Raw genomic sequence first — 16,411 nt, 5'->3', positions numbered from 1 at the left:
GATAATGACATAACGAAGGAGTTTCGTCACTTGCACATGAAATAACCTTTGAGTCAAAGTACTCCAATTAAAAACTGAGCGGCACAACTCCTAAGAAAGCTGCCCATCTACACATTAGGCCATGACCATTATGTAACCATTACTGGAATATGTTTAAGTGAACAGGTAAAAAACAAAAAAACAAAACTTGTGTCAGTGTCCAAATATATATGGACATAACTGTAGATGTGGACATTGTATCTAAGAAAGGCCCTGAGAGTCAGGATGAGGTCTGTGTAGTGAGTAAAAGCTTGCTTGAATATGAGTTTTGTTGTATGGCATCACGTCAGTGTGCAGGGAAAGCTAATAGGGTGACCCCACACCTCCTCAACTTATTCAGCGCCCTCATGTCACTTCCACAGTCTCTCTATTTGCTGCTCACTGCGCTTCCAACATGCTGGGAAAGCTTGTCCAAACTGTCTCATCCTGTGGCAGCCCACTTTGGTGAACACTTTAAGGAAAGGCTTTGAGAAGGAGAGAAGACTTTTCCTTATTAACTTCTGCTGAGACTCACTTACACTCTGGTGTGTGGAACATGTCAGTGTGGAAAGCTCAAATATGGATGGACTTCTTCGCTCTCTCCTCTCACCATGAACATGTCTCCCCCTCTCTCTCGTGCTCTCTCTCTCTCTACTCAGACTCTCTCTTTGGTCATCTTGACTCTGCACAATTTTTATGACATCCCCCACCAATTTTGCTGCCCCCTCACTTTACCCTGAACACTGAGTAAATGTTGTACACAAACACCTGTCAGCAAAAGTACATTCATGGTAAAAAAAGAAAAAAGAAAAAAAGAAGGGGGCCAGAAATCGCTGTAGCGAAGCAAACTAGACTAGAGAAGATGCGAGTGAAATTGCCAGCTCTGAACTGAGCACGCTCCACTGAACATAATATACTGGGAGGAGGGGGCACACTGATGAACCAGGAGTTACCCTGGGAAAGCACTGTGGTCAAATCCTCCGTTATGTTTCCAAATATTTCAGAGAAAAGGAAAGGGGGAGGGTTAAGAAAAAAATATGGTCTTGTGAGAATTGTGACGACAAGGGATTTGAGGGTAAAATGAAATAAATACCTTTTGGTAATGAAATATCTAAAAGGCAGCAGCCGCATGCCCCCTGCGTTTGCTCCCTGAGTCCTTAAAGAGAAATATGCCCTTGAATTAGATGTTTTTAAAGTGTGTATGTGTGTGTTGTCGGTGTTTGTTCATGTTTGTGCGCCGGCCACAGGAATAACCAGTTCGGCATAATCTGAGGAAATAAACGAGGACCTTCCAAGGACTGGGAGCCGTTAAAAGTCTTCAGTGGAAGAAAGCAAATTAAAAGAGTTTTTCAAAGCTGTTGCAGTGCTGATATATTTCCTTAGCCACAAAAAAAGGTCCTCTTCTGTCCCTTGTTGTCTGGCAAGATGGCGGACTTCACTTAGATTAGCTCCTTAAAGTAGGCAAACCCACCCCTCCACTCTTTCTCTCTCTCCTCCTTATTTCCTCACTCATTTCCAAGGACAATTGGTTAATAACCCCTAAACACACACTTACTTACACATACACACACACACACTCCTCTGCATAAAAAAGGAAGGGAAGCAAGAGGGGTGGGAGGGAGATATTGAATTGTTTACACTTTTTTTAATAGAAAACATTGATCAAAGGAATACGACTGGCCTCGAGGCCAATGTGCTGATAATTGTTAGTGATTCAGATTAGATTACTTGATGTCTTGTTTTGATTAGCATGAGTGTGTGTGTGTCTGTGTTATCAGCTGGAGAGGCCCAAGCTTTTCCCATTTAACTCTCCATCTGTCTAAGTAGGTACTTTGTGGTTTAGCATGCATAGGGTATAATTTAATTCAGCTAAAGCAGGCTTCGTTCTTCAAGGGAAACGGCTAATGTGAGGGAAAGGTGGGGCTTACATTAGCTGCTTTAGCGTATAGCTTTCAAAGCACAAACGACAAATGAGTCATCAGGTGTCATCTTTTAACTGAAATCATGTCGTACACAAAGCTGCAGGTGTCAGGATTTTTATATGATAATGCAGTTCTCTTTTATCGAAAAACTGATACTCCAGAAAACTCATAGTTTTAGTGCTAATTATATTACACTGGTCAGCAGTATTTCAGGAGTTGTCTTCAGAGATAAAATGAGCTATTACTTATTTTGTCTGCCAGCTCTAAAGAAGTTAGAAGTTAAAATGGCTCATTTTTCTGGCATTTTTAAGAGATTTAATTTTTCCTGTTTTTACACTTGTGCACTGATTAGATCAAAAAAAGATCAACTCAGGTGAGATTTAATATAGAAATTTAAAAAATCAAAGCTTATTCAGCTCCTGGGCCAGGCCAAAATGTTGTCTAAGTGGGATGGTGTGAAACAGTGATTAATTGGAGATTGATTACCCAGAGTGTTATGACATACATCTCAAATGTTAAAAAAAAGCAATCGTTATTTACTATTTAACACTGTAGGACATCCCTTTGAGTGTTGAGACTAGTTATGCTACTTAGGTTTTAGGTTTGAAACCTTCTTTCCCCACAGCTAACACTAAATGTGACAGAAACCTCAGAAACATATACAAACTGATACATGATCAAGCTCAGCTATACTAGCTATCTGTACTAAAATCAGGTCTTCATCTATTCATGTGAACATAGCACGAACAATGTGTTAGACACTTGTTTGCTGTGTGTGTGTGTGTGTGTGTGTGTGTGTGTGTGTGTGTGTGTGTGTGTGTGTGTGTGTGTGTGTGTGTGTGTGTGTGTGTGTGTGTGTGTGTGTGTGTGTGTGTGTGTGTGTGTAGCCCTGTTCTCCTGACCTATGCTCTCCCTCCTGCCATCCCTAATTGTAGCCCACAGTCACTGCTTCTTTCATCTAAGGTCACAGGTTCCTCTCTTTCTCCCTGCCTTCTCAGTCTTTCTCTCTCCTCCTCACTCCATTTCTCTTTCATGTCAGATTTTTGACTTCGAGCCCCAGTTCTTTCCTTTCCCATCTCTTTATTTATCTTTGTCTGTCCTCTCTCTGTAGTCTTTGATGGATGACCAGTACTACTAATTGTTCTGTGCTCACCAGCGTTGGCCTCACCACCTCCTCCTCCTCCTCATAGGTGGCCTTCACAACATATCAGTAGTCACTGGTGCAGATGTCTTGTAATGTTGTAATGTCACCACCCCCTACCTAAGCAGTAGCCAAATGGGTGTGACAAAGTGGGTGAGAAGACCATTTGTCTACATTCTTAGTTAACATTCTTGTTTTGATTTAACCATATTTCACATGTAATCTGCAATAGGCAAACATCTACTATCCCGGGTTTGTTTATGTTCTGCACTTTTACAGATTATATAATATAACATCTTGGTTTAAATCAATTCATGCAAGTTTGTTAAGTTAACATGTTATTTATTTCAACTGTTAATTTGTATTGTTTGAACTTATCTTTACCTACCTGTCTTCCAGAAGCAAAAGGAGGAAATGTAGTTCTACTTCCTGCTTTATACCTTCTGGGTTCATCTGAGGTCACAGGAAGAGACCAAGGGCAGGAGGGGAAGAATTCTTATAATTTAATAAAGTTGATTTTAAAGGGTTTATAAAGAAATAGATTTAATGTTGTGATATGTATTGATTACACCAGAGTTTATGTTGCCAGTCAAGAGGAGTAGTAGAGGATGAATATAATCATGTTCATCTCACCTACCTACTGAATGGAATAGTCCAGAGGAGAAAGTGTTTGATTAAGGGGACTATTTAAGCAGACGAACTCAGGTGTTTCAGAAGAAGGGTTCAGGTCAGTGTAGCTGTGTGCAGTTTGACCTTAATTTCCGTTGATTTAAGTTCAGTTATGTTTATTTGAATTGAGTTTATTATAGAGTTGAGTTTCTTATTTGTTTCTTTGTAAATATTCTTGGGCCACAGAATGGTGAATAAATCACTTGCTACACTGGACAGCATCAGTCTCCTGCACTTCTTTGACCGCTTAAGTCGAGTCCTACCACAATGGGTAATTAATGAGCTTTCCTAAAAATATCTAGACTTTTTTTTTTGTCCTTAGTCCTGACATCCCCAGTTTTGGTTTTAGTCTTTCTTTTGCTCTTTGGACTTTCCCACTGTTATTCTTTTAATAGGAGGTGTGTGTGTGCGTGTCTCTGTGTGTCTGTTCACTTCAGGTCTTCTCATCCATTAGCAGATGAGAACAGTAATTTCACACCGGCCTGGCCAGGCTAATTATCAGGATCCACACTTGGTTTGGGGAGAAGTGTGTGTGCATGTGGACCCACAAAGCAAAATGTGCAACTATGTGTGTTCCTTTGCAGAAAACTGTAAAGCAGAAATTTGTGTGTGTGTATGTGTGCAGATTTGTAGCACCTGTGCATATTTGAACGTCTTTTTTTTATTTTGTGTGTGTGTCTTTGAGTATGTGTGTGCTTTGCTTGTGGAATGCGTTCAAGAGTGCACGCAAATGCCTCGGTGTTTTCCAGGTAAGAGAGTTTCCCTGCTCACTGACTCGTTGTGATTCCTATAATTGGGTCCCGTTTGATTTTTGCCGACCAGCACCCCAACCACCTCTTCCTCCCCTTCTTCCCCCATCACCCCCCTTATTCCTTTTCCTTCTCCTCAGCAGTGGAGAGGACTCCTGGGTCTCTGCTGTTGTGACCTGTGGGTGTTGTCACTCACTCCCATCTGCTGTCTGTCCTCTCATTCTGACTCGTCTGTCATGTCCTCCTTTCTTTCTGAATTAGATTTCATTCTGTTTTAAATTGGGGACCAAAACAAAGCCCTCTGGCTGTACTGTGATGTATGTAAAAAAAATGAAATTATTATTATTCAAAAAAAACAAACAAAAAAAAACAATAAAGAAAATATCCAAGAGCCATTAAAAAGGTTACCTTTTACCCAAGGCCCTCTGACTGAACCTTGTGTAAAAGTCCCTTTAACAGAAAAACACATTGTGTGTTATTTATTTAATTTCATATATTTCATTATAACAGGTTAGTATTTTGTCTTTCCTTCCTCCATTTATTTTGACATTTGGGACCAAAACAAAGCCTTCTGGCTGAACATTGTCATTTTTAGGAACCTTTTCAAATGCCGAACATGGAAGTTGTGTGTGAGTTCTTCCTGTTTTATTTTGGAAGCATTACATTCAGGTCCTCACGAGTGGCCCATTATAACAGGTCCCTTCTTTTTACATAAACTAAAATAATCCTGAAAAAATAATCTTAGTCCTCACATATTCTGATTTCGGTTTTGTTCTCATGGATTTGACCATTGAAAATCCAACCAGTAAAGGGTTGTCTGTGCAGCAGAAAGAGGAAAGAAATGTCTGTTTTGAAAATGCAAATATGGCCATATGCACTCTCCTTTTTTGTCCACACTTTATGTTCACACACTGTTCTTTACTCCCCTCCTCCTCCATCTACTCTCCTTTTCAGCTTTCTCCCACCAGTAATAGTTTTTCTCCAGGTCTCATTTTAATGTGGCTGCAGTGCCTTTCTTCTCCCAGTGCTCATTTTTTCCCCCTCTTCTCTTCTTCCTCTTCTTCCTTCCCTCACCCCCTCCTTTCTTCTTCTTGTTCTCTGTCCTTTTTGAAGAATCTGCCCCTAATGAAACTAAATAGTTTGGTGGGGAGTTTCTTTGGACTATGTGTGCGTGCTTGTCTTGGAGTGTGTGGGTATGTGTCATGGCCGAATTGGCTGGAGTGGAGATCAAAGGCAGTCTCTAAATCGAGTGTGTGCGTGCGTGTGTGTTAACGAGCAAGAGAAAGACAGCTCTCTGAATTGCATCACAAGAGCTGATCAAGCCATCAGAGAAGAAAGCGGTAACTCACTTACACTTACATACCTCTCCTGAACACATGTACCTCTCCTCCTTTCTCTCTTTGTTATATTGTTCACGTTTGACCAAGTGGAAGTGTCAAATGTTTTTCATGTCCATCCTCTAACACTGGTGTTTTGCCTTTTTTACTTTCTCCCTCGTTTTGTTCTGCTTTATGAATAAAATACAGAGAACAAAGTATCAAGTTTAGAGAACGTTTAAAAATTGATGCAAAACAAAGGCATTGTGACTCAACAATGATGTGATCTTGGTCACAATGCAGAATGGTTATGTAGGATGCATCATGATGTCTGCGTAACTCAAGAAAAAAATAGACTCAAAGTCAAAAAGGACCTGCATATTTGTTCAATGGTCCGTTTCAACAGTATAGTTATGACACTTAATTTTATGCATAGGCCTAGCCAATGTCTGCTGGCTCCAGCTCCCTGGCTCAGGACAGTTAAAACAATCAGGCCTCTAAAATCACTTCACTCAGAGTTTTTATGAAGGTAAAATCTATCCATTGAAGCCCATTTTCTTTTTGTAAAGATGAAAGCGTATATATAAATGCTGTTAAGTCGATCCTTTTAAAATGAGAGTCTGTGGAGTTTGGTTTGGTTTTTAACAATAACAAACTCGTTTAGTAAACAAAGAAAGAAAGAACAATGCAATAAACAAAATATTCTAAATAAATGAAATAACAATTAAGACCAGAAATTAAAGTGAACTTTTTCAGTCGGAGGAAGTCTGAAACATGGAAGCCTTAGTGATACACAAAGGATATTAAAGAGAAACTGATCTGACTTTTTTAATGCATCATTTGAAGTATTTGGAACAGTACTGAGGAAAATTAATCGGTTGATTAATGAAAAAAATTATCTGGTACGAATGGGTTTGTCAGACATGGTACAATGACCTGTTACAAACTGCTTGCATTGTATTTTAACAGCTATTTTGACTAACAACTGTTATCACTGGACCTGCACAAACACACCAGTCTATCTGGAATAAGCTATAGTGCCTCAGTGAATGTCTCCGCCTTAACCCCGGCACTTTCGAGAACTTTCTCAGGAAGCAGTAGTGGAACTAACACAGGCCATAACTTCTAAAGTGAGTTCTGTTTTCTTCAAAAGGGGGCAGGGAGTTGATCTCATGTTCTCCGTTTCTCTATTACTATGTCCCTCCGCCGCCTCCTCTCTCACCCCCTTCACCTTTTTTGTCTCTCTCTCCCCAGCAATTATCCTGTCTATTTAAAGGGCAGAACCTTCCCATCATACTCGTCTGTCAGAACGACAATCTGCTCTGACTTTTGTGTGCATGTCCCCACTCAACCTGTTCTACCTGTCCTACTGTACAAGTGTCCTTTGTTAAGTATACACACCGGCTTACACACTGTGCTGAGGGCAAATTGTTAATTCAACTATGGAACCACAGTTAAACAGAACTTCAAAAGTCAAACACACTAACGTATTTGCTCATTATTAAAAAATCAGCTGAATTTTAAACGCACACCTTTGTTCTTCTGCCACATACTCAGTACTTCAAAACAATATTCTGTCGTATACAAACCATATGAATTTGTTTTTCATGCAAAATGTCTCCTGTGTCATTCACACATGATTCCACTGCTGCTTCAACTGTTAACAAGTAAGAGATACCAAAAAGATTTTGCACATACAGTATGTATAAACAAAAACTAGATTTTTATATTCTCGAACCACAGATCATTTTGGCTCCGTACACCACCACGGCGGATTTTTAATCAGACAATTAAGGTATGATTGAAATTCAGACTTTTCGCTTCAATTCAAGACATTTACCAAAAGTACTGCTTTTTTATACATAGCCCACCACTTTCAAGGGCTCAAAAGTAATTGAACAAGCAGGTTGATGGCCAGGTGGGCTCGTTCCCGCATTCACTATTTAATGACACATGAAGAAGATATAATATCTGAATTGATTCCACTTTTGAACTTACAGTTCATTGCGCTTTTCTAGATCTCTCAATGAGGACTAGAAATGTCAGTGCAAGTTAGGGGGAGTTCGTAAGTATGAAAAAGACAAAATAAACTCATCAGAGAGACAGTAAAAACGTGAGGAGGAGACAAATCAATAATCTGGTACTTTCTCAAAAACAGGGAATACACTGGCCAGCTAAGAGACACCCCAAGTCCTGAGAGACCACAGAAGACAACAAAAGTTCATGATAAGAAAAAATACTTCACAACATCTAACTAAGTCAAGAACACTTTTGACATTGTCAAAGTCTTAAATCAAGAGATGCCTTCATGAATGCATATAGAGAGGATTTAAAACAAGATTTAAACTACTAGTTACACTCGAGGCTAAGAAGGGCAAAAACAGCTTAAAGAGACCGCACAGTTCTGAGTAATCGTCAAACAGATGAAACCAGGATGAACTTGTAACAGAATGATGTCAAGAGAAACATATGGAGGAGGAGAGAAATGGCTCATGATCATGATTATCTCAGTTTGTCTGATTACGTCTGAGCTCCTGACAATAGGAGACTATGTATAAAAAGATCTGTAATTTCTAAACCTTTAATGGAATACTTATGTTAAACCCCTTGAATTAAAGCTGAAAAACTTCAATCTCATCTTGATTATCTGATTTAAAATCCACTGTAGTGCAGTATTTGTAGCACCGGCTATTGTCCAAATACTTACGGACCTAACTGTACTTAAAACCTCAGACATAACCTTGCACACCACTCCTGCATCTTTGCAGTTGCACATAAACACACACTAACACACAGGTGCATAAGCCGCACTCCTGCTCAAATTCCACGCCGACATCTCTCAAATTTATATTTATGTACATATAACACACACATACAGGCACACACAGACCCCTATCATGGGCACGCACCCGTCGAATCATAATTAGGCTGTGTCCTGGTTCTTTGATAGTCATGTACAGTGGCTCTTCTTTATCTTTATCAAATGCATTGATCGCTGTGGGCCTCGCACGCCCATTGATCCGCGCACTCTGTCTGGAGCCAGCCGATAAGCTCTCCCTTTCCCTCCCTCCCCTTCTTCCTCTCTCACTCCCTCTCCCTTCTTTTCCATTTCTGTTTTTACCTAAATTTGAGGAAAAATATTAGATTTATTAATTTGGTAATATTGTCAAAAATACTGGCATTGCACCTTTCAGTGGAATAAACAGATAATTAAGCCAAACAAAAATCTCTGCTCTTTGTTTAGATGGGTTTTTTTTTAAACTGGAAAACCACATTTCCCATAAATCCCACTCCTTCCTGTCACCAAGAGGATGATGATGTTTGTTCCTTTCCACCTTAATCTGCTCGCTCATCCCAGCATATAGAGCTGTAAATACCTGCATTAGCTGTGTTTTACTCTGAGGATAACATTCCAGAAAGGATCTGGGAAGACTGGCCTTTCAGCATCTTTGTAGATGTTGAAGTATTAGTTATCCATCCATAACCTTATAACCTCATCTGTAACCATAACTTCATTATATTTGTTGTTGATTAAGTATTGCTGAGTCACCAGATCTTATATATTTAGGTGTTAAAATGATATGAGCATACTATAATAGATCATTTTAGTGTTACTGAAAATATAACAAATATTTTGTAACAAGTAACAGATTGCTGTCTAATAAAATCTAAGTTTCTAACTTTAACAATTCTTTGCATAGAAACTATTGAAACTATAGTGGACTGTATCTGTGGGCATTCCTGTGTGGTTGCTTGAAGGTTCATAAAGATGCTTTCTGTATTTAGTGATGTTTCGACTAATTTGTTGCTGAATAATTATATGTAAATGACATTTCTTGTTGTGATTATCATAAGTAGGCACATGGTGATATGGTAACAGAAAATCAGAGTTTAACAACTAGCTGATTTCTACCTGAATCTCTGTGGCTTTTAAACATTGTTGAAGAGTGTGTGATTACATGACTATTTGATTGGCTTGGTGTGTGCATGTGTGTTCTGTGGTTCTTTAGTGTGAGTGTGTGAGTCTGGACAAGATAGAGACCTAAAGCACCTCTTGACTGTGAATTAGCCTGTCATGACAAATGTCTGGAGCTGCATGACTGGCTGCCAGACTGGCTGGCTATCTGGGAGGTTGGCAAACCCTTTTAGATAGTGATTGTGTGCGCGTCCCTTAGTGTTGGTGTGGGTGTGTGTGCGTGGCATGACTGTGTGCCCACGCCAGGTCTCTGTACATGACCAGTGGTGCGTGCCCTCCCTCTCTCCCTCCCTCCCTCTTTCTACTTGCCCAGAAAAGAGCAACCAAGGCGACAACCTGCTCCCCTTGCTCAGACAGAGCTTCCAGAGCGGAGAGAGGTCCTCACTCGACGCCAAGCCCACAGAGGAACCCTCTGTCTCAGACTCGCACTCATCCGTTCAGCCTCTCTTCCACTGGATGTTCCCAGCAGTCAGTGGAAGACAGTGGAGGATTGTTCTTGCTGTCGCCATTTAAAAAAGAAAAGTCTCTATTCCTCCTGGGTTTCCATTCTTGAAGCTGTGCTGCCCACCGACCACCAGCTGACAAGCTTTCTCCTCTTTTTTCATTCTTGCTTTTTCATCCCAGCTTTGATCACATAATGATTTTTCTGCTGCTTTTATTTTTTCTTTTGTTTTTGGTGTTTTGCTTGTTTGTTTTTTTATTAAGTTGCATTCCCGTGGCTTTTTGGATCCACCTTTGTTGTTGTCTTGTCCAACCAAGTTAAAGCACTGTTGTATCTATTGCCACTTTCCAACTTGGAAGTACTGAGTGTAATCACCACTTAATTTTAACATTATGTCCACTAGGTAGCATTTAATCTCCACATGCTCAGCTACTCTTCCCTAAACTTCTGGCATATTGTGTTGCTACAGAACAATGAGTTGTAATTGGAATTGCAGCAGTGGTAACACTTGAGTGGCCAAAATAAATCTCAACAGGTTTTGAGAAAGAATTAGAAATTTGACAGTAACCAGAAACGACCTCTCCTCACCCAAGTCTACATTATTTAGACCTTTAGACCATCAAAAGAGCCTTTTTTGACCAAGTGGGGCAACAAAACATGTTTAAGTCTTATTATCACAACCACTGTTTATTTCTCTTTAGCATTCTGAAGTTTTTGTGCAGACTCTTAAAGAAAGTCGTCTTATACTCTTCATTGTTAATTTCTTAACGTTACCAACACAGAATGCACATACAGACATCAACGTCTGTAAAAGTTAATGCCACAAAAGGATTTTATATGACAAACTTTGTCTTTCTTGTCTTTCACACAGTTTCACATTTTTAAAAAAGCCCTTCCTCTCCTATCCTTTGCCCCCTCACCGACCCACCACACACACTCTCTCGGTTCCTTAGCTGAGGGAGCCAGGCGGTGGTTAGATGCATTTTATAGTAGCATAGTGTTAATCCTTGCCTCTGGATAGGCAAAGTCAATTTCCCATTTCCTGTCCCCAAAATGGCTAACAACAATAATGCAATGGGATGTTTTTATGGAGTGTGTGTGTGTGTGGGGGGGGCGCGCTGTGTGGGCTATATGTCTATATAAAATGGTACAACACACACTCTTGAACTGGTAGTTGTCCATATCTGTAAAGGCCAGATTGTGTATCGGAACCAGTCCATAGCCAGAAGGCCGTTAGTGACATTACTGTTTATTTTGCATTTATAAAAAGTGGGAGAAGCATGCTTCTTTGACATAATAAAAAGTAAGGATGGAAAGTATAAAGAAGAATCTTGGTTGTCGCTATTATTGTTCTTTTGAATCTACAAGTCCACAGAAAGAGTTGAGTCTCTCATTAACACGCTCATCAGTAAAGACGTCAGAGTTTCTTTAAGGCTCAGTCCAGCCATTCTACAGATGACCTTGGTTTCAGCTATACTCTTTCCCAGATATCATAGGTGAAGGTTGAAATGTAGATGGATTGGGCTGTTGGCTCAGCTTTCTCTTCTTCACAACATTTGGGTACAGTTCCCTGATAACTGCTGACGCTGCACCAATCCATTGGTCCACCTGTCATTCCACTTTCTTATCAATCCTGAATAAGACCCAGAGATACTCAAACTTGCTTAGGCTCCCCTTTATCCTCCAACCAAGAGGGACCATTTTGAAATCTGAAAGTCTTCTGTGTCCCACAAACAACTTAATAACTGTTATGATCATGGCACAGACCAGATATAAAGCATTTTCTTTTTTGTGTTTTACTGATTCTCCCTCCCTTGTTTTCACGTAACAACCTACGTGTGTGCTATTAGACAAATAATAAACAGCTCTTTGTTGGTTATAACGCCATAAGCAAACTAAATTGAGTCTGGATTCAGGTACTTATTTTATAATTTAGTTATGAGGGAAACATTTGCAGTTGCAGATGTCATTTCTGATGTCTATATCCAGAGCTAAGTTACAACATCAACCCCCTTGAAAGGGTTTTTCCTGCTCACAGTTAGATGACTTTTGTGGGTGGCTCCACCTGAGGGTAAAGGTAATGATTTTAGATTTGACCAAAACTACTTTTTCTTTTATTTTTATATATATATATAATATTTTTTTTTTTTTTTTTTTAAATTTTTCTTATCCTTAAGTACATTAACCCCTTGCTAACAAAAAATGGTTAAAATCATTTTAGTAAGTAATTTCATAAATCATTTTATTAAAAAAAAAAAGGTAGGGATTTTCCTATGAAATGCTTTTCCTTTTTTCCTCTACTTAGGAAAAACTGATACATGTAACTACTAAATGTGTTTTATAATGGGTAATATAGTCTAGACATCTAATGTTTAAACAGTTCATAAACAGTTTTCAGGATATATTTGATCCTTTTCCTGTTTGTTTAGTTTCTTGTTCCTTTTTTTAAGTGCTAACAAAATATATTTATGGATTCCTTGCTTTGTTAGATACTGAGACCTGGGAGAGAAGTATTTTTCTTTAAGTAGTGTCATCATTTATTTTTCTGCTTGCTCTTTATCTCTCTCTCTGTCTTCTTTTCTTCTGCCACTGCCACTGCCTCTTTTTTTTTTTAATCACTCTCTCTCTAAGGTGTGTTCCCATCTCCCTGTGGGCATCCCCCTGGGCTCTCTCTCATACACATACACAGAGTGCATTAGGGTTGCTGTCATTTACAATACAACCCCATTGTCCCCGCCAAACAATGGCTACAAACAAACAATTGACATGGAAATGGAGAGATGTAGCTCATTAGCGGGCGCTGCTTGTTTTGTTAATGGATAAATGGGCGGCTTCAATAGGCCAGCCCTAAAACCCCTGCCTCAATATGGAGAAGGCTGATTAACAGGAAACCACAGGGAGGGAGAGCAGTGACAGAAAAATGCAGCTTCATTCTCCCCTGGGTCGTATGTGGCTGTGTTTGGGCGGGGGGGGGGGGGGGGCAAATTTAGGACTTTGTGTGTGTTTGTGCTTAAAGATTGAGTTGTTGGAAAGATGAGTTTATGTTAACTTCTGCTGCAGTGGCTTAAGTCATGCAGGCATTTTCATGTTTATTAAATTCAGTCAGTATATTCTCTTATAACTTTTCCCATCTGTTTTCAGTGCCGTTCAGTTGCATTCACTCTTGTGTTTTTCTGGTATTTTGATCTACTTTTGGTCCCCTATTTTTCTGGAAATCACCCGCTGACATTCCTGTCATTTTAAATTACCTGTCCAGGATGTTTGTTTACTACTGCCTGGTTACTGTATGTAGTGATGGCCTGCCCAGTGAGGGTGCTGCTTGGTGGGGTCATCATCTGTTAAGTGCTTGCCAATTGACATCATCAAGGTTTTCGTGTGTGTGCGCGCGTGCGTGTGTGTGTTATCAGGGGGATCAGATTGGATCGACCTGAAAATGGCATTTCTGCCATTGCTGTGATGGTGACAGCTCAATACTGTATCTGTCTAGAGCCAAGATGGTGCGTGTGCCTATCTCTGTGCTCCTAGCTCCATAACGCAGTGAAAGGTGTACATGCTTTTCATAACAAAACTTTTTTTATTATTTTTAAGACTTGTTTTGTTTACGTTTTAGGGCTTGGTGAAGTACCAGGTGTGTACAGATCATAGTTTCATGCATGATGATTTTTCAGATGCGCTCAAGTACCATCATGAGTGCTTTAGTCAGCAAGGAGTAAGAACAACAAGTAGGAAATTTACAAGTAGGAAAACATCACTGAACGCAGTGATTTCTTAAGCATAGGCAGTTTATTACACTAATAATTGCGCATTTATAAGGTTACACCATCATTGCTGGGTAATACTAGCTAGTTAGGGTCATTGAGGCTGAGCAGTCGCACATAAGTATAGACCAGTCGGTGACCTTCTGGCAACCTCTGGTTGCTAGGGAAAAATATATATTCTCAGTTTCATTGTCACAGGGTGAAAATGGCTGCAAAGCTAAACCTAAAACATCCTTGCGATTGATTTGGTTGCTAGCGGACTGCAGAATATATACTTTTCTCTAGCAACCATTGGTTACCGGGGGTCACTGACTGGTCTCTAGTCTACTGGTCGCCTGCGTGAATGGGGACTTCCCGCCACCATTTGCAACCAGTTGGGGCATACTTATTTTTCCCTCTGACTGGTGTTTGCCAGATGATTGCTGACTTGTCTCTAGGCCAAAGAGTGATACAATAATATCAGAATCATTTTTATTAGCCACGTTTGTATACACATAAAAGGAATTGGGCTACAATTATTTCTTTACTCTCAGTGTATGTAACAGAGTAGACGACAGACAATACTGACATCACCATATCAACATACAGTAACAACATGTATAGCATGTTCAGGTACAGAGTGCAAAGATTTTGGAGTAAGTTACCAATTTAAAAAAAGGATGGAGAAGTAGTTACTATATATACAGTGTGCATATGGCATGCTTTAATTCAGCGGGCTTATAAAGCCCTAAAACAATGATAGACCATTAAGCAAAGCAGTCATATATATCTAAATAACAGTTATAACATCAATACCTTCTTAAAATGATGCAATGATGTGGAAATAAATGCGTGATTTTTTTTTTTTCTTTTTGAATATGTATCTGTCCAAAAGTCCCTGAGAGTTTTTTTTACTCATGTGTGCAGGAGCGGGATGCTGAGCGGCGAAGACAGCTGAGAGAACGAGCCAGGCAGCTGATAGCCGAGGCTCGATCCGGAGTCAAGATGTCCGACATGAGCCTGCTGGATCCATCAAGCAGTGGTAAAGGTGGCAAGGCGGGCACTGCTGGAGGTCAGCTCACACAGCAGCAACAAACATGAAGTCTTGATAGAGAGATCATTTCCATTCGCACTTTATTTATCCACATTAGCACACTTTCAGAGTTTTGTTAAAAGCATTTGTAATTAACTAACATTCACTAATGCTCATGGGCTGTAATACAAAAGAAATGTCACAGTAGCATGCTTTCGACATGCACTCACTTTCTTCATCCACACATGCTAAGACACACACATTTCCATTATGCTCTCTAAAGGGGTTCTACTTAATCCTCAGAGAAAAACAAAATGTCATTTGACAACAGCCGCGGGTCTAAAAAGCACCACCCTTATATTCAAACAAGCAGTTTGCCCTGCAAGTCCTCCCTCGTCTCGTTCACCCAGTAATTGTTAATCAACACAACGCATTGTGTGGCCAAATTATGCTCAAAACACCAGACACTTCTAATAACAGCTTGCAGAGGTAGCAAATGCTGCCCGTGTGCATTTCCCACTGCTTTCCATTTCCTTGAAATTGGGGTTATTATCGTAATGACCATTATCAGGCCTCCAGAGTCATTTGTTTATGATTCCTCAACATTACACCCCTCTTTCTGGTTATTCTCTTCAGGTGGATCAGAAAAGGGAAAGAGGAGACAGCTGAGGACAAAAAGTGAGAAGTGGAAAAGACAGTTAAACTAACTTGTGTAGTTGTGAAGAGGACAAAGAAAGACAAAGTGTTTGACTGATTAAAAGCAAAAGAAAAGTAGAGAATATTGAGCTTTTCTGATGAATTAAAAGGTTTATCAAAATGGTTACCAGTCAGTGGTTTATCGGCTAAGCATTGATGTTCTTGAGATGATTAGACAACAAAAGATAGGTCAGAGAAAATACCTAAAAGACTGAAAATGGCGATGCACTTCTTTTATGCTCAGAAAAGAAGAAATCAAAAACAAATAATCCCTTAACGAGGAGTAAACATTCAGCGACATGTCGGGCAGAAGAAGAGGAGACGGACAGTGAGGCAGAGGGCGGGTAGCACTTGATTTATTTGCTCTTTCAGCTTTTCTGAATTGGACTAATTGTTGATCTCATTAAAAATGGAGTTGGAGGAAAGAACGGAACAAGGGAACAGGAGGAGGAGGCGGTGGCGGTGGCGGCGAGGAGAAGAGAGAAATGCTGTGGGCTGTGATACACAAGGCCTGCCGAGCAGAACGGCTAATCCTAGCCCCTCTCTCTCTTCCTTCTCTCTCCCTCTCCTCCTTCAGCGCCATTGACAGTCCTTTAAGTGCAGCTCGGGCTGCCCGCAAAGAAACTTTCCAAACTCCATCACCATGGCCTCCCATTAATTAGGCCTCAGCCAGCCACGCAGGAAGGGCGCTTGCTAGCACGCTCCACATCGC

At 40.1% G+C, this 16,411-nt stretch overlaps 1 protein-coding gene across 5 annotated transcripts in view; it reads left to right on the top strand.

The window, feature by feature from the left end:
• The window catches only part of ehbp1 (EH domain binding protein 1), a 162,862-nt gene that overhangs the window by 98,838 nt on the left and 47,613 nt on the right, over window positions 1–16,411 (top strand). For all 5 annotated transcript variants that reach the window (XM_080288053.1, XM_080288055.1, XM_080288054.1 and 2 more), the window contains one exon: window positions 14,898–15,042. In XM_080288053.1, the coding sequence (XP_080144179.1) occupies window positions 14,898–15,042 (145 nt within the window). The remainder of the gene's footprint in view (window positions 1–14,897; window positions 15,043–16,411) is intronic.

Source organism: Astatotilapia calliptera, chromosome 13 (genome assembly GCF_964374335.1).
Source record: "Astatotilapia calliptera chromosome 13, fAstCal68.1, whole genome shotgun sequence".
Classification (NCBI taxonomy): domain Eukaryota; kingdom Metazoa; phylum Chordata; class Actinopteri; order Cichliformes; family Cichlidae; genus Astatotilapia; species Astatotilapia calliptera.
This window is presented reverse-complemented; position numbering and strand designations above follow the sequence as displayed.